Here is a 21353-nt window from a genome sequence, read left to right as displayed (position 1 = left end):
AGCCCCGCCCCCTCCCTCTGCCTCTTCAGCCCGAGCGGCGGGCTTGATACAGGAGAGTCTCACTTATCCAACGTCAACGGGCCGGCTTGAACGTTGGACAGGCGAATATGTTGGATAATAAGGAGAGATTAAGGAAAAGCTTATTAAACATCAAATTAGGTTATGATTTTACAAATTAAGCCCCAAAACATCACGTTTTACAACAAATTTGACAGAAAAAGTAGTTCAATCCGCAGTCATGCTATGTTGTAATTACTGTATTTATGAATTTAGCACCAAAATATCACGATGTATTGAAAACATTGACTACAAAAATAATCCAGAACGTTGGATAATCCAGAACGTTGGATAAGCGAGTGTTGGATCAGTGAGACTCTAATACCCAATATTGTCATATCATGAAGAGTTTCATGGCCGGAATGGGTGGCTTGCTGTGAGTTTTCCAGGCTTGGTCCAGAAGCACTCTCTCCTGACGTTTTGCCCACACCTGTGGCAGGCTTCCCCAGAGGTCTGTTGGGAACTAGACAAGTGGGGTTGATATATCTATCTATCTATCTCTCTCTCCCTGTGGAATAACGTCCCGGGTGGGAGAAAGAAAGACTCTTGACTCTTTGAGGCCACCTTCTTCTTTCGTTGATTGACGTTCTGACCGTATTTCCACCCCGCCCTTCTCGCCCCCGTTTTCCCCGGAATAGGCAGTAAGAGCACCTCCAGCTCCCCAAAGCTTCTGCCCAACTCTCTGGGCGGATCACGAGGCCACGACACAGGGCAAACCTTCCGTGCCACGAGACCGGCGGCAGAGAGCCAGACGCAGAGGCCGTGGGACATTCCAGCCTCACCAGGGTCTGCTCCTCCCCACCTTGCCGGCCTCCCCGTTTCGTGGTGTTTGCACCCGACCTCAGTGGAGGTGGAGGCGTGTGGCCGTGAGGACTTCGGGGGAGAAGGAAGGAAAGAAGACGGATGGGCTTCCGTGGGGACAAGAAGACTCACGACTGTGGGCGAAGAAGGAGACCCTGTGGCCCGAGCGGAGAATCCAGGCCAGAGGGTTGTTGCGAGTCCACAAGAGACGTTCTTTCTCAGAGAAGACGTTGTGTTTGGGTCTCAGAGGGAATATTTCCAACTCTGGGGTTTCAAGGGACCAATGACAATGGCCAGAGCAAAGGAACAACCACCCTCTACTCAGCCCGTCTCTTTCTGGAGCGATCCTTGGCAGGCCGTGAGGTGGTTCTTCAGCCTAACAGCGGAGCTCCCTGGGTGCCATGGCGCGGTCCCGAGGGAGGCTTGGCTTCGACCAGGGTCCTGCTCTCCTGGGCTCGTGGTTTCCCAAAGGAGGTCTTCATGGCCAGACGGGGACAATAGGGCTTCTCCGTCCCAGCCCCAAACTACGGCCCGGGGGCCACTTGTGCCCCATCGAAGCCATTCATCCGGCCCCTGCGGCAGCCGCTCCCTCCTCCTCCGCCTTCCAAAGCTTGGCTTGTTTAGAATGGCATTTTAATTATGATTTAATTCATTATTAAGGGGTGCTTTGCTAGTGCTTTTGGTGCACAAAGGCAGAAGGGGGTTGGACTAAATAGCACAAGTGGTCTCTTCCAACCTTCTTTGTTGTTGTTATTATTATTATTATTGACACAAAGACACACTATAACACAGCCAATGAGATCTATATGCTGGATTTTGAATCACAAAATCACAAGTCGAACACTTCCCAAGTGCCTACGACTGTGTGATGTGTTACTATTGTTGTTGTTGTTGCTGTTATTTGGAGCCCTTGGTGGTGCAGTGGGTTCAAGCCTTGTGACTTGAAGGTTGGGTTGCTGACCTGAAGACTGCCAGGTTCGAATCCAATCCGGGGAGAGTGCGGATGAGCTCTCTCGGTCAGCTCCAGCTCCATGCGAGGACACGAGAGAAGCCTCCCACAAGGATGGAAAAAACATCAAAACATCCGTGAAATGTCCCCTGGGCAATGTCCTTGCAGACAGCCAATTCTCTCACACCAGAAGTGACTTGCAGTTTCTCAAGTCGCTCCTGACACACACAAAAACTATTATTATTATTACCAACATTGAGGCTGGGTGGCCATCTGTCAGGGTGCTTTGTTTGTGCTTTTGGTGCACAAAGGCCAAAGGGGGTTGGACTAAACGGCCCAAAGGGTCTCTTCCAACCCTCTTTATTATTTTATTATGATTATGATGATGATTAACATTGAGGCTGTATTTGTTCCCATTTTGTTTTTGTTTTTTACATCAAAATAAGACATGTGAAGTGTGCATAGGAATTTGTTCATAGTTTTTTTAAAACCTATAGTCCGGCCGTCCAACGGTCTGAGGGGGCGTGAACTGGCCCTCTGTTTGGAAGGTTTGGGGACCCCCGGTCTAGGTGTTGTATGTGTAATGGCATTGGATGTTTGCCACGTGTGAATGTGTGCATTGAGATCCGCCCCGAATCCCCTTCGGGGTTGGAAAGCGTTGGAGACGGGCCCGGAGGGGAAGTCAAGGAGAGAATCCCAAGAGAGCCAGAAAACAAGCCTTTTATTGTGATCACGGCTGATGAGAAGGCAAACAGCCGTAGGCACCCCCTTCAGTGGGTCCGTACCATGCAAATGGCCATCGCAACATGTGCGCAGTTAACAAAGAATCTATATCTTGGCTTATCTAAAATTGACCAATGCCTGAGGGTCTTCCTCACCTTCCACACCCACTTGGCACAAGTGATACCAGTGACCTAACTTGTTTACTCTGAGCTTTCTTCTCTCCTTGGAACTTCCTGGAGAAAGGCACCAGCTCACAGGGAGAGGCAAAGCCACCGAGGCAAAAGATTACTATTTTCTGGCTTAGGGCCCCTTCAAAAGAATGGAGTAATATAAATACTGTAAATAAATAAACAAAACCCGTAGGAGCCTAGTGCCTCGATCCAGAGAAGTCATGCCCCCCCTCTTCTTCACTTCACTTCACTTTATATCTTAATTAGTCGCTCTCCACCAGAGTGCTCCGAGTGACTTACAATTTAAAATATCATTCCACACATCTCAGAGCCTCCTCCACTGTTCAGCTTATAACATTTAGTGGCCTCCTCCATCTCAGAGCCTCCTCCACTGTTCAGCTTATAACATTTAGTGGCCTCCTCCATCTCAGAGCCTCCTCCACTGCTCAGCTTATAACATCTAGAGGCCTCCTCCATCTCAGAGCCTCCTCCACTGCTCAGCTTATAACATCTAGAGGCCTCCTCCATCTCAGAGCCTCCTCCACTGCTCAGCTTATAACATCTAGAGGCCTCCTCCATCTCAGAGCCTCCTCCACTGCTCAGCTTATAACATCTAGAGGCCTCCTCCATCTCAGAGCCTCCTCCACTGCTCAGCTTATAACATCTAGAGGCCTCCTCCATCTCAGAGCCTCCTCCACTGCTCAGCTTATAACATCTAGAGGCCTCCTCCATCTCAGAGCCTCCTCCACTGCTCAGCTTATAACATCTAGTGGCCTCCTCCATCTCAGAGCCTCCTCCACTGCTCAGCTTATAACATCTAGTGGCCTCCTCCATCTCAGAGCCTCCTCCACTGCGAAGCTTATAACATCTAGTGGCCTCCTCCATCTCAGAGCCTCCTCCACTGCTCAGCTTATAACACCTAGAGGCCTCCTCCATCTCAGAGCTTATAACACCTAGAGGCCTCCTCCATCTCAGAGCCTTCTCCATCCAGAGGCCTCCTCCATCGCCTGGCTTGCTCTGTTTAAAAGCCTCCACCATTGATGGGTGTCCACCTTCACTGGACCTACACCATGTCTGAGTCTCCACCAACTCCCACTGGAGCATCGAAGCACATCAACATACATGGGAGTCACTCTAGACCGTGCCCTGACTTACAAGAAGCACTGCTTGAATATCAAGCAAAAAGTGGTGCTGGAAAGAATATCATATGAAAGCTGACTGACACAACCTGGGGATCACAACGAGACACAGTGAAGACCTCGGCCCTTGCACTCTGCTACTCTGCTCCTGAATACGCGTGCCCAGTGTGGAACACATCTCACCGTACTAAAACAGGGGATGTGGCCCTTGGTGAGACATGCCGCATTATCACAGGATATCTACTCCGACATCACTGGAGAAGTTATACTGTTTAGCCGGTACAGCACCACCTGACATCCGTCGGGAAGTAGCAGCCAGCAATGAAAGGACCGAGGCAGTGACATCTCTGGCCCATCCTCTGTTCGGATATCAGTCAGTACGCCAACACTTTAAATCAAGAAAGAGCTTTCTAAAATCTACAGAGATTCTCACAGGAACACCTCAGCAAGCGAGAGTCCAAAAGTGGCAGGGCAGAACCCATAACCTCAGTCCATGGCTGATACCAGATGAGGGACTCCCTCCTGGGCAACTTGGAAGACGCTGAACAGATTTCGTTCTGGCACCACGAGATCCAGAGCTGATCTTAAGAAATGGGGCTAGGAAGTGGAGTCCGCGACATGCGAGTGTGGAGAAGAGCCAACCACAGACCCCTTACTACAATGCAGCCACAAGCACATTGGGGGGTGCAAGGCTCACTTCCAAAAAAGGGACAAGAGTGGCTTCTCAAACAGGCAGGGGGAAATCTCTCTTTCAAGATCCCAACCACTGCCACCATTAAATGTGGGACACCCTGCCCACAGCTCTTTCCATTTAGGCCAAGGGAATCTTCCTCTTAATATCCCACGCCTTTTCAAGATGGGATCTCTCCAATCCCACTATGGCAGGGGGCCATCCTTCTTTCAGGATCCCAGCCACTGCCAGCTAGAAACCCTTAAGTCTGTGCTGTGCGTGTATGAGAGGATGTGACACGGAGGGGAAGGATGAGAGACAAATCTTCCGCTGACTCTAAGTAGAGCAATTCACCACTCAGGAACACTGTCTTTATTACAAACAAAGAATTATTTATTGATGGTTTCTTTAGTCCAAAAAGCGTAACTTGTTGCAAAGGTTTACTTCTTCCGTTTCATTTGTACATTATATAGATAATATCTTTCATTCTGTAACATCAACCACTTGACTGGAACTCTGTCTCAACAGTATTCCTTTTCCTCAGCTCTATCTCACTGGAAACTTAAACCTAACTGACTTCAGACATCTTCTTTCAAGCTCACCGGCTAGAGAACTCCACTAACTCACTCTTTTTAAAACATTCCCTCCTTTTTCATCCAGCTAGCTCCGCCCCTTTCGTGCTAGCTTCGAAATAGTTGCATTTCTACGTTACCATGGTGACACATAGCCAATCAGCAGTAGCCAACTCCTGCCCACCTTGACCACTGAATCAACATTACATAACATAGACAAAAATCCCCAATAAAATAGGGCTTTCCGTTACAGGGGACCTTCTCACAGCGACACCAGAGGCACTCCAAGCGGCCACCTTCTAGTCAAAGGAAATCTAGTATCATGCCAAGTTTTAACTTTGTGTTATTTTATTTTTTTCGTGTCAGGAGCAACTTGAGTCGCTTCTGGGGAGAGTGCGGATGAGCTCCCTCTATCAGCTCCAGCTCCATGCGGGGAAATGAGAGAAGCCTCCCACAAGGATGGTGAAACGTCAAAACATCCGGGCAACGTCCCCTGGGCAACGTCCTTGCAGACGGCCAAGTCTCTCACTCCAGAAGCAACTCAGGTTGCTCCTGACACGAAAAAACAAAAACTTTGTGTTATTAAAATACATTATAACTGTACTCTCAATTAGTTTCTGACATGATAGATCAAATAAAATCACTGGGCTTCCACCGTTACTGAGGCTCAACCAACTCAGATGCTCCACCATCCTGTGCTTTCCAAATTTTATCTTCTATTTTTAAAGGTTATTAACTTAAAATCTGCCTGAACCAAATCTTCTAACCTTCCCATTTGTGTGAACATGTTTGTACAATTTCCCAGCCAAGCGACCAGACGTGGTCTCTGAAAGCCTCATTGATCTCACAGACCTCACTCTTCCCTGAACACTCGGCATCAAAAGAATAGCAATCCTTTCGGTTCAGAACAAAACAAGCTGACGACCAAACTTGGAACACAGAACGTGGGAGTTGTAGTTCACCCTGCATCCAGAGAGCATTCGGAAGCCCACCAATGACGGATGTGGACCAAACTTAGCACACACAACCCTGATGACCAACAGAACACACTGGAGGGGTTTGCAGGATAGACAAGGCTGTGAAAAAGAATCGATGGTGATCAAAGCAGTGAATACATGTTGTATAAAGCATAATAGGAACAATAATGTCTGAAGGAAGACAACTGAATCCAAACCCATGTCATCAACACAGAGGAAAGAAATGATCTTCAATGGCGCTCTAGATTAAACATTAAACCCCATTTTGGGCTAAAACCAGGTCTACCCACCCCTCCAGTTTCAGCCATTTTGACCCTTATAAATCCCCTTCTTTTTTGCAAATAAAAAAATAAAAAACAGATTAAAAGCAAGAATACAAAAAGGCAGAAATTGTATATAATGTTTCAACTACATGAAACTACTACATGAGATACAAACTAAATCAGAAACACACACATTAATGAAACAATTACCTACATAGACACACAACTGAACTAGAAAACAGAAAGGGATTTGTGCCTAAAGGCCTCATTCTATCTGTTAATTTTTATCTCTCATTATTCTACTCCCTTTAGATAATATAATATAACCACACTTTTGATAACACTCTTACCATTAATAAATATAACAACTGACATTTGCCCACGTTGTTCTCAGTTTTTTTGTTTTGGGTAATTTGCAGGTCTTCATGAGCCATTCTTTTTGCTTTGGACTAAAACATTCCTTCCATCTATCCGTATAGTCATATATATATATATATATATATATATATATATATATATATATATGTATGTATGTATGACTATACGGACTATATTATATATAATATAGTCCGTATATAGTCCGTATATATGACTATATTATCTAAACGGAGTAGAATAATATATATATACACACACACACTTTAGTATATCACAGTAACAACCCATGTTTTCATTCTAATTGATCATCCAACATTCTCAACATATAAAACTCTAGTTTCATTTAACCTTGCTTACTTCCAGAATGGAACATATTTTAGTTCAATCTTTCTACAATACACCACATGTGAGGAAATGTCCCAACTATGAGGTTGAATTTCCAAAATTTGCAAGAGTTCCTTTTGTACATTTTAAAATGACACTCTGGTGTCAATTAACACCATTCTCTCCAGAGTGTACTATGTGATGTCTATGTATAATGTTATTCCGTGAAAGGCTCTGTCCACACTCCATGCATTTCTACGGTTTCTCCCCAGTGTGAGTCCTTTGATGTTTACGTAGAGTTCCACTCCGAGTAAATCTCTGTCCACACTCCAGACATTTATAGGGTTTCTCTCCAGTGTGGGTCCTTTGATGGGAACGTAGGCCTGAACTCTGAATGAAGCTCTGTCCACACTCCAGGCATTTATAGGGTTTCTCTCCAGTGTGGGTCCTTTGATGGGAACGTAGGCTTGAACTCTGAATGAAGCTCTGTCCACACTCCAGGCATTTATAGGGTTTCTCTCCAGTGTGAGTCCTTTGATGGGAACGTAGACGTGAACCATGCCTGAAGCTTTGTCCACACTCCAGGCATTTATAGGGTTTCTCCCCAGTGTGAGTCCTTTGATGTTGACGTAGTTTTGAACTATGAGTGAAGCTCTGTCCACACTCCAGGCAGTTATAGGGTTTCTCCCCAGTGTGGGTCCTTTGATGTGAACGTAGAGCTGAACTCTGAGTGAAGCTCTGTCCACACTCCAGGCATTTATAGGGTTTCTCCCCAGTGTGAGTCCTTTGATGTTGACGTAGGTTTGAACTATGAGTGAAGCTCTGTCCACACTCCAGGCAGTTATAGGGTTTCTCCCCAGCATGAGTCCTTTGATGTGAACGTAGTCCTGAACTACGAGCGAAGCTCTGTCCACACTCCAGGCAGTTATAGGGTTTCTCCCCAGTGTGAGTCCTTTGATGTGAACGTAGTCCTGAACTACGAGTGAAGCTCTGTCCACACTCCAGGCATTTATAGGGTTTCTCCCCAGCATGAGTCCTTTGATGTGAACGTAGTCCTGAACTACGAGCGAAGCTCTGTCCACACTCCAGGCAGTTATAGGGTTTCTCCCCAGTGTGAGTCCTTTGATGTGAATGTAGTCCTGAACTACGAGTGAAGCTCTGTCCACACTCCAGGCAGTTATAGGGTTTCTCCCCAATGTGAGTCCTTTGATGTGAACGTAGTCCTGTACTATGAGAAAAGCTCTGTCCACACTCCAGGCAGTTATAGGGTTTCTCCCCAGTGTGAGTCCTTTGATGTCTACGTAGTGCTGAACTATCAGCGAAGCTCTGTCCACACTCCAGGCAGTTATAGGGTTTCTCCCCAGTGTGAGTCCTTTGATGTGTATGTAAGTGTGCCTTCTGAGGAAAGCTCTGTCCACACTCCAGGCAGTTATAGGGTTTCTCCCCAATGTGAGTCCTTTGATGTCTATGTAGATTTGAATTATGAGAGAAGCTCTTTCCACATGCAATACATTTATATGCTTTCTCCTCCATGTCAACAGAGTTATGTGCTATGTACATTTAATTCCAATATGGACACTTGATTCTTGTTTTTCCCTTTCTGATTACTCACAGCACTGGGTTCAAATTACAGGAAAGTAGATTCCATCTGAACATTAAGAAGAACTTCCTGACTGTAAAAGCTGTTCAGCAGTGGAACTCTCTGCCTCAAAATGTAGTGGAGGCTCCTTTGTAATCTTTTAAACAGAGGCTAGATACTCATCTGTCCAGGGTACTTTGCACTTTTCCTGCACGGCAGAGGCCTGGACTGGGTGCCTCATGCAGTCTCTTCCGACTCTACGGTTCTACTCTAGAATCCAAAGTGAATGTAGGAATTCAGCAGGATCAGCCCCTTGAGAGGAATCCTTTTTCCTAGAGGACTGGTTTCCTGCCTGCACTTTGGTTTCCAAATGCCTTAATATCGACTAGAAGCTGGTTCGTTTCCCATCACGGCAGGGGTGGCTCCAGAGAACTCTCACGTCCTGGTCAAGAAAGAAGAAGCAAAAGGTTAGACATGAAGCCGCATACCTCTGGCTCAAGGTAAACAAAGCAAAAAGGGAAAGAATAAAGGAAAGGTGGAAGGAAGGAAACACAGAAGGACAGGATAAGAGAAGGAAGGAATCATGGAAGGAAGGAACTGAACCCTTTCCCCCATATTAGAGGGCCACACCCATTTCATTGGGTCAGACCCAAACGTGGTTAAAGGAACAGAAGGCAGGCAGGCAGGCAGAACTCCTTCCCACATTCAAGGGTGTAACATATTCTGGATCATGGGTTTCCGTGAATTACCAGCATTGTGCTAAATGCTCAAAGGAACAAGGATTTCTTTATTGATTACGTCATTATCTCCCCTGCCACAGGGACTCCCCACTCTGCTTCCTCAGCATCTCAAAGGGTCACTCCGGCCACATTTCCCAAATAAATCTTCCAAGCTAACAAGGACCTGCATTCCTAACTGGCTAATTCAAAGCCATGTTGTGGCTGACAAGGAGGAGGAGCCGGGTGCTTCTCCCTCAGCGCATCTGCCACTGGTGAAGCATGAGCTTGCCCTCCCTCAACTGCAGCCTTGTTGCCCCAAGGAAGCTTCTGGCCCTCCCCACCCCTGTGATCCCGGCCCAAAGGAGAAGGAGGAAGAGGTGGAGAAGAGAGAGGAGGGAACAGGGCAGCCTGAGAGGGAGGGAAGGAAGGAAGGAAGAAATGCAAGACTGTAATCCGGGAAACCAGCTTGAAAGCATCTGGATAAGAATCAAGGGAACCGGGACTCAAAAAGATCTTGTCGTGGGTGTCTACTACAGACCTCCGAGTCAGGATGAAGGACTTGATGAAGCCTTCTGTCAACAGCTGACCAAACAGGCACAAAGAAGAGATATAGTAGTCATGGGCGATTTCAATTATCCCGATATCTGCTGGAAAACAAACTCAGCCAAGAGTACAAAGTCCAACAAATTCCTCACTTGCCTTGCAGATAATTTCATGGTCCAGAAGGTAGAAGAGGCAACAAGGGGATCAGCAACTCTTGATCTAATCTTAACAAATGTGGAAGACCTGATCAACACAGTTGAAGTGGTTGGATCCTTAGGGGCAAGTGACCATGTGCTCCTGCAGTTTGCAATACAAAGGAATGCTGAAACTAAGACAAGTCAAACACGCATTCTGGACTTTAAGAGAGCTGACTTCCAAAAAATGAAGGAATTACTGAGCGGCATTCCATGGACGCCGACATTAAAAAACAAGGGAGTTAAGGATGGATGGGAGTTTTTCAAAAGTGAAATACTCAAGGCGCAAATGCAAACAGTGCCAACAAAGAAGAAAAATAAGACAAGTGCAAAGAAGCCAGAATGGATGTCCAAAGAACTTCTAACTGAGCTAAAGCTCAAAAGTGACATGCACAAGAAGTGGAAAAGGGGAGAAATCACCAAAGAAGAATTCAAACGTATAGCCAACACCTGTAGGGAAAAGGTTCGCAAGGCTAAAGCGCAAAATGAGCTCAGGCTTGCCAGGGACATAAAAAACAACAAAAAAGGCTTTTTTGCTTACGTTGGTAGAAAAAGGAAGAAAAAGGAGGCGATAGGGCCATTGCAAGGAGAAGATGGGGTGATGGCGACAGGGGACAGGGAAAAGGCAGAACTACTTAATGCCTTCTTTGCCTCGGTCTTCTCAGAAAAAGAAAGCCATCTTCAACCTCAGCAACACGGAATGGACGAAGGATTGGGGGAAATCCAACCCCAAATAGGGAAACAAGTTGTCCAGGAACACTTGGCCTCTCTAAACGAATTCAAGTCCCCAGGGCCAGATCAGCTACACCCAAGAGTACTGAAGGAACTAGCGGAAGTTATTTCAGAACCACTGGCAATTATCTTCGAGAGTTCTTGGAGAACGGGAGAAGTCCCAGCAGATTGGAGGAGGGCGAATGTGGTCCCTATCTTCAAGAAGGGAAAAAAGAACGACCCAAACAATTACCGTCCGGTCAGCCTCACATCAATACCAGGCAAAATTCTGGAAAAGATAATTAAGGAAGTGGTCTGCGAACACTTAGAAACAAATGCGGTCATTGCTAATAGTCAACACGGATTTACCAAAAACAAGTCATGCCAGACTCATCTGATCTCTTTTTTCGATAGAGTTACGAGTTGGGTCGATACAGGGAATGCCGTGGATGTAGCCTACCTGGATTTCAGTAAGGCCTTCGACAAAGTCCCCCACGACCTTCTGGCAAACAAACTAGTAAAATGTGGGCTAGACAAAACTACGGTTAGGTGGATCTGTAATTGGCTAAGCGAACGAACCCAAAGGGTGCTCACCAATGCGTCGTCTTCATCATGGAAAGAAGTGACAAGTGGAGTGCCGCAGGGCTCCGTCCTGGGCCCGGTTCTGTTCAACATCTTTATTAACGACTTAGACGAAGGGTTAGAAGGCACGATCATCAAGTTTGCAGACGACACAAAACTGGGAGGGATAGCTAACACTCCAGAAGACAGGAGCAGAATTCAAAACGATCTTGACAGACTAGAGAGATGGGCCAAAACTAACAAAATGAAGTTCAACAGGGACAAATGCAAGATACTTCACTTCGGCAGAAAAAATGGAAATCAAAGATACAGAATGGGGGACGCCTGGCTTGACAGCAGTGTGTGCGAAAAAGACCTTGGAGTCCTCGTGGACAACAAGTTAAACATGAGCCAACAATGTGATGCGGCTGCTAAAAAAGCCAATGGGATTCTGTCCTGCATCAATAGGGGAATAGCGTCTAGATCCAGGGAAGTTATGCTCCCCCTTATTCTATTCTGCCTTGGTCAGACCACACCTGGAATCACACTGTGTCCAATTTTGGGCACCGCAGATGAAGGGAGATGTTGACAAGCTGGAAAGCGTCCAGAGGAGGGCGACTAAAATGATTAAGGGTCTGGAGAACAAGCCCTATGAGGAGCGGCTTAAAGAGCTGGGCATGTTTAGCCTGCAGAAGAGAAGGCTGAGAGGAGACATGATAGCCATGTACAAATACGTGAAGGGAAGTCATAGGGAGGAGGGAGGGAGCTTGTTTTCTGCTGCCCTGCAGACTAGGACACAAGGGAACAATGGCTTCAAACTACAGGAAAGGAGATTCCACTTGAACATCAGGAAGAACTTCCTCACTGTGAGAGCTGTTCGACAGTGGAACTCTCTCCCCGGGGCCGTGGTGGAGGCTCCTTCTTTGGAGGCTTTTAAGCAGAGGCTGGATGGCCATCTGTCGGGGGTGCTTTGAATGCGATTTCCTGCTTCTTAGCAGGGGGTTGGACTGGATGGCCCATGTGGTCTCTTCCAACTCTACTATTCTATGATTCTATGATTGTGGCCTGAAAGGGAATCTAGACATTCATGAAATCATCAATAAAGGGATCACTTTGCCTCTTAATATTTAACTTATGCTGGTAATTCATGGAAACCCTTTATTCACAGTGAATGACGCCCCGTCTATGGTCTGTCTGACTGTCTGCCTTTTGTTTCTTTAGCTGTGTTTAGGTCAAGCAAAAAAAATCAATGTGGCTCTTTAGTATTGTACGAAGATCCCTTTTTCTTCCATCCATCCCTCTTTCCTTCCATCAATCACTCACTTTCATCCTCCCTCCCTTCTTTTCTTCTCTCCTTCTGAATCCATCCCTTATTGTCCATCAATCTGTGATCACCTTTGCTTATTTCCGTGTGTCCTTGAGACCCTTTATATCTCCATTTCTTCCATTTTCAACATGAGCCCTGAATGGAAAAGAGGATCATCTTGGAAATAAAGGAAGTTTGCAGCTTCGTGTTTAACCTTTTGCTTCTTTTTTCTTGATCAGGGAAATGAAGACCCTATGAAGTCACCACAGGCATGAAAAGAAATTACCAGTATCTAGTATAGATTTAGGAATTTGGAAACCAAAGGGCAATAATGAAAGAAATCCTGCGGGAAGAAGAAATCCTCTCTAGGTGCCAATCTTGTGAAACTCAATTTTGATCAGAAAGAAAAAGGGAACATTCACGTGTTTATATCGCAGTCAATCATAACTGTCAACATGGAGGAGAAACCCTTTACATGTCTAGACTGTGGAAAGAGCTTCAGTTGGAGGAGCCATCTGCTACGGCATGAAAGGACTCACACTGGGGAGAAACCCTTTGAATGTCTGGAGTGTGGACAGAGCTTCATTCATAGTTCACATCTACGTTCACATCAAAGAACTCACACTGGGGAAAAACCCTATAAATGCCTGGAGTGTGGACAGACCTTCGCTCGTAGTTCAGGCCTACGTTCACATCAAAGGACTCACACTGGGGGGAAACCCTATAAATGCCTGGAGTGTGGACAGAGCTTCGCTCGTTGTTCAGGCCTACGTTCACATCAAAGGACTCACACTGGGGAGAAACCCTTTGAATGTCTGGAGTGTGGACAGAGCTTCACTCATAGTTCAGGACTACGTCAACATCAAAGGACTCACACTGGGGAGAAACCCTTTGAATGTCTGGAGTGTGGGCAGACCTTCGCTCGTAGTTCAGGCCTACGTTTACATCAAAGGACTCACACTGGGGAGAAACCCTTTGAATGTCTGGAGTGTAGACAGAGCTTCACTCAGAGTTCAGGACTACATCAACATCAAAGGACTCACACTGGGGAGAAACCCTATACATGCCCAGAGTGCGGAAAGAGTTTCACTCAAAGTTCAGGCCTACGTTCACATCAAAGGACTCACACTGGGGAGAAACCCTATAAATGCCTGGAGTGCAGACAGAGCTTCACTCATAGTTCACATCTACGTTCACATCAGTGGACTCACACTGGAGAGAAACCCTATAAATGCCTGGAGTGTGGACAGAGCTTCACGCATAGTTCACTTCTACGTTCACATCAAAGCACTCACACTGGGGAGAACCCCTATACATGTCTGGAGTGTGGACAGACCTTCACTCGTAGTTCAGGCCTACATTCGCATCAAAGCACTCACACTGGGGAGAAACCCTATACATGTCTGGAGTGTGGACAGACCTTCACTCGTAGTTCAGGCCTACGTTCGCATCAAAGAACTCACACTGGGGAGAAACCCTATAAATGCCTGGAGTGTGGACAGAGCTTCACGCATAGTTCACTTCTACGTTCACATCAAAGCACTCACACTGGGGAGAACCCCTATACATGTCTGGAGTGTGGACAGACCTTCACTCGTAGTTCAGGCCTACGTTCGCATCAAAGCACTCACACTGGGGAGAAACCCTATACATGTCTGGAGTGTGGACAGACCTTCACTCGTAGTTCAGGCCTACGTTCGCATCAAAGAACTCACACTGGGGAGAAACCCTATACATGCCTGGAGTGTGGGCAGAGCTTCACTCATAGTTCAAATCTACGTAGACATCAAAACTCTCACACTGGGGAGAACCCCTATACATGTCTGGAGTGTGGACAGACCTTCACTCGTAGTTCAGGCCTACGTTCACATCAAAGCACTCACACTGGGGAGAAACCCTATACATGTATGGAGTGTGGACAGACCTTCACTCACAGTTCAGGCCTACGTTCGCATCAAAGAACTCACACTGGGGAGAAACCCTATAAATGCCTGGAGTGTGGACAGAGCTTCACTCATAGTTCAAATCTACGTAGACATCAAAACTCTCACACTGGGGAGAACCCCTATACATGTCTGGAGTGTGGACAGACCTTCACTCGTAGTTCAGGCCTACGTTCACATCAAAGCACTCACACTGGGGAGAAACCCTATACATGTATGGAGTGTGGACAGACCTTCACTCACAGTTCAGGCCTACGTTCGCATCAAAGAACTCACACTGGGGAGAAACCCTATACATGCCTGGAGTGTGGACACAGCTTCACTCATAGTTCAAATCTACGTAGACATCAAAGGACTCACACTGGGGAGAAACCCTATACATGCCTGGAGTGTGGACAGAGCTTTTCTCGGAGTGGAGCTCTACGTTTGCATCAAAGGACTCACACTGGAGAGAAACCGTAAAAATGCATGGAATGTGGTCAGAGCTTTTCATGAAATAACATTATACATAGACTTCATAGAATTCACCCTGGAGAGAATGGTGTTAATTGACCTCAGAGTGTCATTCTAACACGTAGAAAAGCAACTCTTGCAAATTTTGGAAATGCGGGCTCAAAGTTGGGACATTTCATCACATGTGATGTATTGTAGAAAGCCCCCTCGATGGATTGTCACCTTGTCATGGTGAGGGGGCTTGCGTTTTCCAGTGAACCTGCGGGCACAACCACCGGAGTCATGAACTCCCAGGAGTGGCCACAGGGGAGGATCCAGACCAAGAACAATCCGAAGACCCTAAGATCTCAACGGCGGAGCAGGCGGAGGATAACATGGTACGGTTTCGTATGTCCCTGCTCCCCGTGGTCTCCATTCCCTTTATCTTTCTCACCCGAGTTTGTATCTTTGTATTCATGTGGCCGGCCCTGTTTTTACTGTTTCTTTGATTTGCGTTGTAGTATATATTGTATATTATTACTTATTGTATTGTTTAATTGCTCTATGTTATGTTGTATTTATACTTGTTATATTGTTTTGCTCTAGGCATGGCCCCATGTAAGCCCCCCCTCTCGAGTCCCCATTGGGGAGATGGTGGCGGGGTATAAATAAAGTATTATTATTATTATTATTACGGTTCGGGACCTGCCTGTCTTCGTGACCGCGTCGTCCCCTATGAACCCACCCATTCGCTGAGATCTTCCGGGGAGGCCCTCCTCTCGCTTCCGCCCTCCTCACAACTGCATTTGGTGGGGACGAGAGAGAGGGCCTTCTCGGCCGTGGCTCCCCGACTCTGGAACTCCCTCCCCAGGGAGATGAGGTTGGTTCCCTCTCTACCTTCCTTCAGGAAACAACTGAAGACTTGGATGTTTCGGCAGGCCTTTGGAGATACAGTCATTAATTAATCAGCCCCAGAGGGTTTTTAATAATCTATCCCGTTTTTATTACGATTTTACCATTTATGTGTTTTAAATGCAATTTTTATCCTGTATTTTTGTTTTAATTGATATATTGTATTACTGTTTTATCTTTTTATAGTGTGATTTGTATTATGTTGCCTATGTTTTGTTCTATGTTGTTTGGGCCTCTGCCCCATGTAAGCCGCCCCGAGTCCCCACGGGGAGATGGTGGCGGGATATAAATAAAGTTTGATTATTATTATTTATTATTATGTTACAATTGCTGTGAAGGTGGAAGAAGGCTGCAACAGACTGAGGAGCCACTGTCGTTGTGTATTCACACCACTGCTGGAACCTCACTCTGTGAAGACTGTGTGTTGACCGGCCGTGCACCGACCTCCACACATTAAAAAAAATCACGCACAGGCATCTTCCAAGAAAAATTACTGGAAGACCATCATCCTCGAACTACGAGGGATCGCCTAAGAAGAATTGTAGAAAGATTGAACTAAAATACAGTGTTCCGTCACTTATCGTGGGGGTTATGTTCCAGGACCACCCGCAGTAAGTGAAAATCCGCGAAGTTGGGATGCTATATATTTATACATTATTTTTGTACAGTAGAGTCTCACTTATCCAACATAAACGGGCCAGCAGAATGTTGGATAAGCGAATATGTTGGATAATAAGGAGGGATTACGGAAAAGCCTATTAAACATCAAATTAGGTAATGATTATACAAATTAAGCACCAAAACATCATGTTTAACAACATATTTGACAGAAAAAGTAGTTCAATATGCAGTAATGTTGTGTTGCCATTACTGTATTTATGAATTTAGCACCAAAATATCACTATGTATTGAAAACATTGACTACAAAAATGCGTTGGATAATCCAGAAGGTTGGATAAGCGAGTGTTGTATAAGTGAGACTCTACTGTAGTTCTACACTATTTTAAGTCTTTATCAACAAATCGTGTGTTGATAAATCGCCTCCATCTCCTGTTGCTGCTTGGGCTCCTTTTCTCTCCCTTCGGCTTCTCCTTCCTCAGGCTGTAAATTGTAATTTTATTGGATTTATAACAGGCTTTTAGAGTTTATTGAAAAAGCGCGAAACAGCGAATCTGCAAACAGTGAACCGTGAAGTAGTGAGGGAACTCTGTACGTTCCATTCTGGAAGTAATCTATATATATAAAATGATAAAGTTGTTTGCGCAGTGACTATAACAACAAAACTAAACATCCCAGAAATACGAAATTTGGCAACACAATGCAAAAGGCTTGCCTCCAGGTTACAACAACACAACCACACCACAAAACCACAATCCGGACCCACAAAACTCACAACAACGCATCATGCGATAACAACACAACTAAACGCCCCAGAAATACAAAACTTGGCAACACAATGCAAAAGCCTTGCCTCCCAGTTGTAACAACACAACCACACCACAAAACCACACAGGACCCACAAAACTCACAACAACGCATTGTGACTATAACAACACAACTAAACGCCCCAGAAATACGAAACTTGGCAACACAATGCAAAAGCCTTCCCTCCAGGTTGTAACAACACAACCACACCACAAAACCACAATCCGGACCCATAAAACTCACAACAACGCATCGTGACTATAACAACACAACTAAACGCCCCAGAAATACGAAACTTGGCACACAACTAAACACCCCAGAAATATAAAACTTGACAACACAACGCAAAAGCCTTGCCTCCCGGTTGTAACAACACAACCACACCACAAAACCACAATCCGGACCCACAAAATTCACAACAATGCATCTTGACTATAACAACACAACTAAATGCCCCAGAAATACGAAACTTGGTGCACAACTAAACGCCCCAGAAATACAAAACTTGACAACACAACACAAAAGCCTTTTCTCCCGGTTGTAACAACACAACTACACCACAAAACCACAATCCAGACCCACAAAACTCACAACAACGCATTGTGACTATAACAAATACCAAATTTGACAACACAACTCATCCACCTCCCCAATCCCTACATTCACACTTGGCCTCAAAAAAAACAATTACAATAATAACAATAACAACAACAACAACAATAAGAATCAACACCATCACAGGCAAGAAACAGCCAGGCACTGAGGCTGAGAGGCCAGTTAGTGCTACACTGGGCCTCCAAAAAACAATACAGTAGCATCTAACTTATCCAACCTTCATGACCACAACAACAACAATAATAATAAACACATACACAGGCAAAACAAAAAAAGGACTATTGTACCACAATAAAAATATAAACGGCACTCAGCAGAATCAGACATTACAACTAACAACAAACCAAAGACAACAGGGATCTCAAGCAATTATCAATCAACACAAAAATTGAAGAAGGTAACAGACTTCAAATACTACGACTAATGTGAGTATAAAGAAGGTAACAGCATAAATACAACCTAATGTAGACTGACCAACACCACCAGACTAAGCCACAGCAACGCGTGGCCGGGCACAGCTAGTAATATAATATTTTTATATCAGTTTTAATAATATAATATATTGTATATACATATGGGGAACCCCGGTGGCGAAGTGTGTGAAAGCACTGAGCTGCTGAACTTGCAGACCAAAAGGTCCTGGGTTCAAATCTTGGGAGCAGAGTGAGCGCCCGCTGCTGCTCCAGCTTCTGCCAACCTAGCAGTTCGAAAACATGCCAATGTGAGTAGATCAATAGGTACCGCTCCGGCGGGAAGGTAACGGTGCTCCATGCAGTCATGCTGGCCACATGACCTTGGAGGTGTCTATGGACAACGCCGGCTCTTTGGCTTAGAAATGGAGATGAGCACCAGCCCCCAGAGTCAGACATGACTGGACTTAACGTCAGGGGAAAACCTTTACCTTTTACTATGTACATATGATATTGATAATAATATTATCATTTTATACAATATAATATTAATAATACAGTAGAGTCTCACTAATCCAAGCCTCGCTTATCCAAGCCTCTGGATAATCCAAGCCATTTTTGTAGTCAGTGTTTCCAATATATCGTGATATTTTGGTGCTAAATTCATAAATACAGTAATTACAACATAAAATTACTGAGTATTGAACTACTTTTTCTGTCAAATTTGTTATATAACATGAAGTTTTTGTGCTTAATTTGTAAAATCATAACCTAATTTGATGTTTAATAGGCTTTTCCTTGATCAGTCCTTATAATCCAAGATATTCGCTTATCCAAGCTTCTGCTGGCCCGTTTAGCTTGGATTAGTGAGACTCTACTGTAATACCATACAATAATATTAATTATATGTTATATATTACTTATAATATTACAGTACAGTGGTATAGTTCAATATCTATATATATAAAAGAGTGATGGCATCATGGCACCAGACAAAACAACAAAACTACAGGCCCCCCAACCTTGACATTTGACAATACAACCCATCATCCATGGCTCTAGGTTGATACAACAAAAAGAAAAGAAAAATAAAGTCCTAATTACAGGGAGAGGAATAATTGTTTTTATCCAATTGCTGCCAGTTAGAAGTCTAAGCTCCGCCCACTTGGTCTCCTAGCAACCTACTCAGCCCAGGGGACAGGCACAAGAGTTTGGAGAGACCCCTAAGGGACATCCAGCCCAACGCTTTCTACTATGCAGCAGGACACAATCCAAGCATTCACAACACATGAACAACATATAAATACTATACAATACTACACAGGGACATAGACCACCTCTATCCTCACCACTTTCACAGTACACAAACAACCAAATGCATACTAAACATAAGGACAACCATACAACAGACATTCAATACCACCACTACCTCAGCAAGTTCTCACCAACACCACCAGACAACACCACAGCAACGCGTGGCCGGGCACAGCTAGTTACTGTATATTATAGTAGAATAATGAGAAATAAAAATTAACAGGTAGAATGAGGCTTTTAGACACGTGTCCACGTCTGTTTGTTAGTTCAGTTGTGTGTCTAGGTAGGTAACTGTTTCGCAGGTTGAACTACAACTCCCACACGCGTGGGTCAGTCCCCAAAACCCTCCAGTATGTTCTGTTGGGGATTTATAAGGGTCAAAACGGCTGAAACTGGAGGGGTTGGTAGACCTGTTTTTGGCCCAAAATGGGGTTTAATGTTGAATCTAGAGCGCCTTTGAAGATCATTTCCTTCTTCGCTGTTGGTGGCATGGGTTTGGATTCCATTGTCTTCCTTCAGACATTCTTATTCCTATTATGCTTTATACAACATGTATTCACTGCTTTGATCACCATCTCTTCTTTTCCACTGCCTTGTCTATCCCGCAAACCCCTCCAGTGTTTTCTGCTGGTCATCGGGGTTCTGTGTGCTAAGTTTGGTGCCCATCTGTCATTGGTGGGCTTCCGAATGCTCTCTGGATGCAGGGCGAACTACAACTCCCACACACCAAGGTCAACCACCCCCAAACCCTCACAGTTGGCCATGTTGGGTCTGTGTGCCCAGTTTGGTCCAGATCCGGCATCCGCTTGTTTTGTTCTGGACCCAAAGGGTTCCTGTTCTTTGGATGCCGAGTGTTCAGGGAAGAGTGAGGTCCGTGAGATCCAGGAGGCCCTTCAGAGACCACGTCTGGTTGCTTTGCTGGGAAGTCATGCAAACACGTTCACACAAACGGGAAGGTTGGAAGATTTGGCTCATACAGATTTCAAGTTAATAACTTTTAATAAATAGAAGATAAAATTTGGAAACTTGAATTATTAAGTCTGGATTTGAAAACATGGCACAGTTCAGACAATGGTTTGTGATATAACAATAACTCGTAGTCAACGGGATATTCTGGATGCCTTATTTTATGTCAAGTAAGATATTGTGCTCAGAAACAAAGATTTATAAAGGAAGCACCACAATGGATATAACACAATGGGAAGCACGGGAAGCAGATCACGTGTGCCCACCACACCTCACACAGATAGGACCACGTGTGCTATAAACATGAAAGATGGTACATGTAGGTTAACAACATGGGTAATGTGATACATTCACACAAGAAACAGGAATGGGGTGTCTGTTTGTTACTACTGTTCAGCTAATGATATGGTCTGATGGAAATATAATAGAACCTGATAAACAAAGAATCAGTTGAAATGTAAATGTAACGTAAGCTTTGTTCAAGACGATGAAACTGGGAATTTGGTGTACGTGATGGAAAATGGAGACAAACTCCATCACTGGTTAAAGTGTGTCATACTGGGCAAATGTGCTCTCTAGGTGCATCTTCGTAGTAGGAGTTCACTAGCTGCCGGGTGAACTACAGCTCCCACCACGGTGGTCAGTTCCCCCCAAACCCCTCCAGGATATTAAGTTAGTCTTGGTGGTTCTGTGTGCCACG

At 45.1% G+C, this 21353-nt stretch overlaps 3 protein-coding genes across 4 annotated transcripts in view; 2 read left to right on the top strand and 1 right to left on the bottom strand.

The window, feature by feature from the left end:
• The window catches only part of LOC134294615 (zinc finger protein 850-like), a 162834-nt gene extending 146600 nt beyond the window's left edge, over positions 1–16234 (top strand). The window contains exon 2 of the mRNA XM_062966185.1: positions 12876–16234. Coding sequence (XP_062822255.1) covers positions 13092–15041 — 1950 coding nt within the window. The 5' untranslated portion in view covers positions 12876–13091 and the 3' untranslated portion in view covers positions 15042–16234. The remainder of the gene's footprint in view (positions 1–12875) is intronic.
• LOC134294628 (zinc finger protein 135-like) overlaps positions 1–21353 on the top strand; it is a 188194-nt gene that overhangs the window by 75995 nt on the left and 90846 nt on the right. The window lies entirely within an intron of this gene.
• LOC134294633 (zinc finger protein 850-like) overlaps positions 4881–21353 on the bottom strand; it is a 64005-nt gene continuing 47532 nt past the window's right edge. The window contains exon 3 of the mRNA XM_062966219.1: positions 4881–8330. Coding sequence (XP_062822289.1) covers positions 7279–8330 — 1052 coding nt within the window. The 3' untranslated portion in view covers positions 4881–7278. The remainder of the gene's footprint in view (positions 8331–21353) is intronic.

Source organism: Anolis carolinensis, unplaced genomic scaffold (genome assembly GCF_035594765.1).
Source record: "Anolis carolinensis isolate JA03-04 unplaced genomic scaffold, rAnoCar3.1.pri scaffold_18, whole genome shotgun sequence".
Taxonomy (NCBI): Eukaryota; Metazoa; Chordata; class Lepidosauria; order Squamata; family Dactyloidae; genus Anolis; species Anolis carolinensis.
Note: the sequence above shows the minus strand (reverse complement) of the source record. Positions and strands in the feature narration are given on the sequence as shown.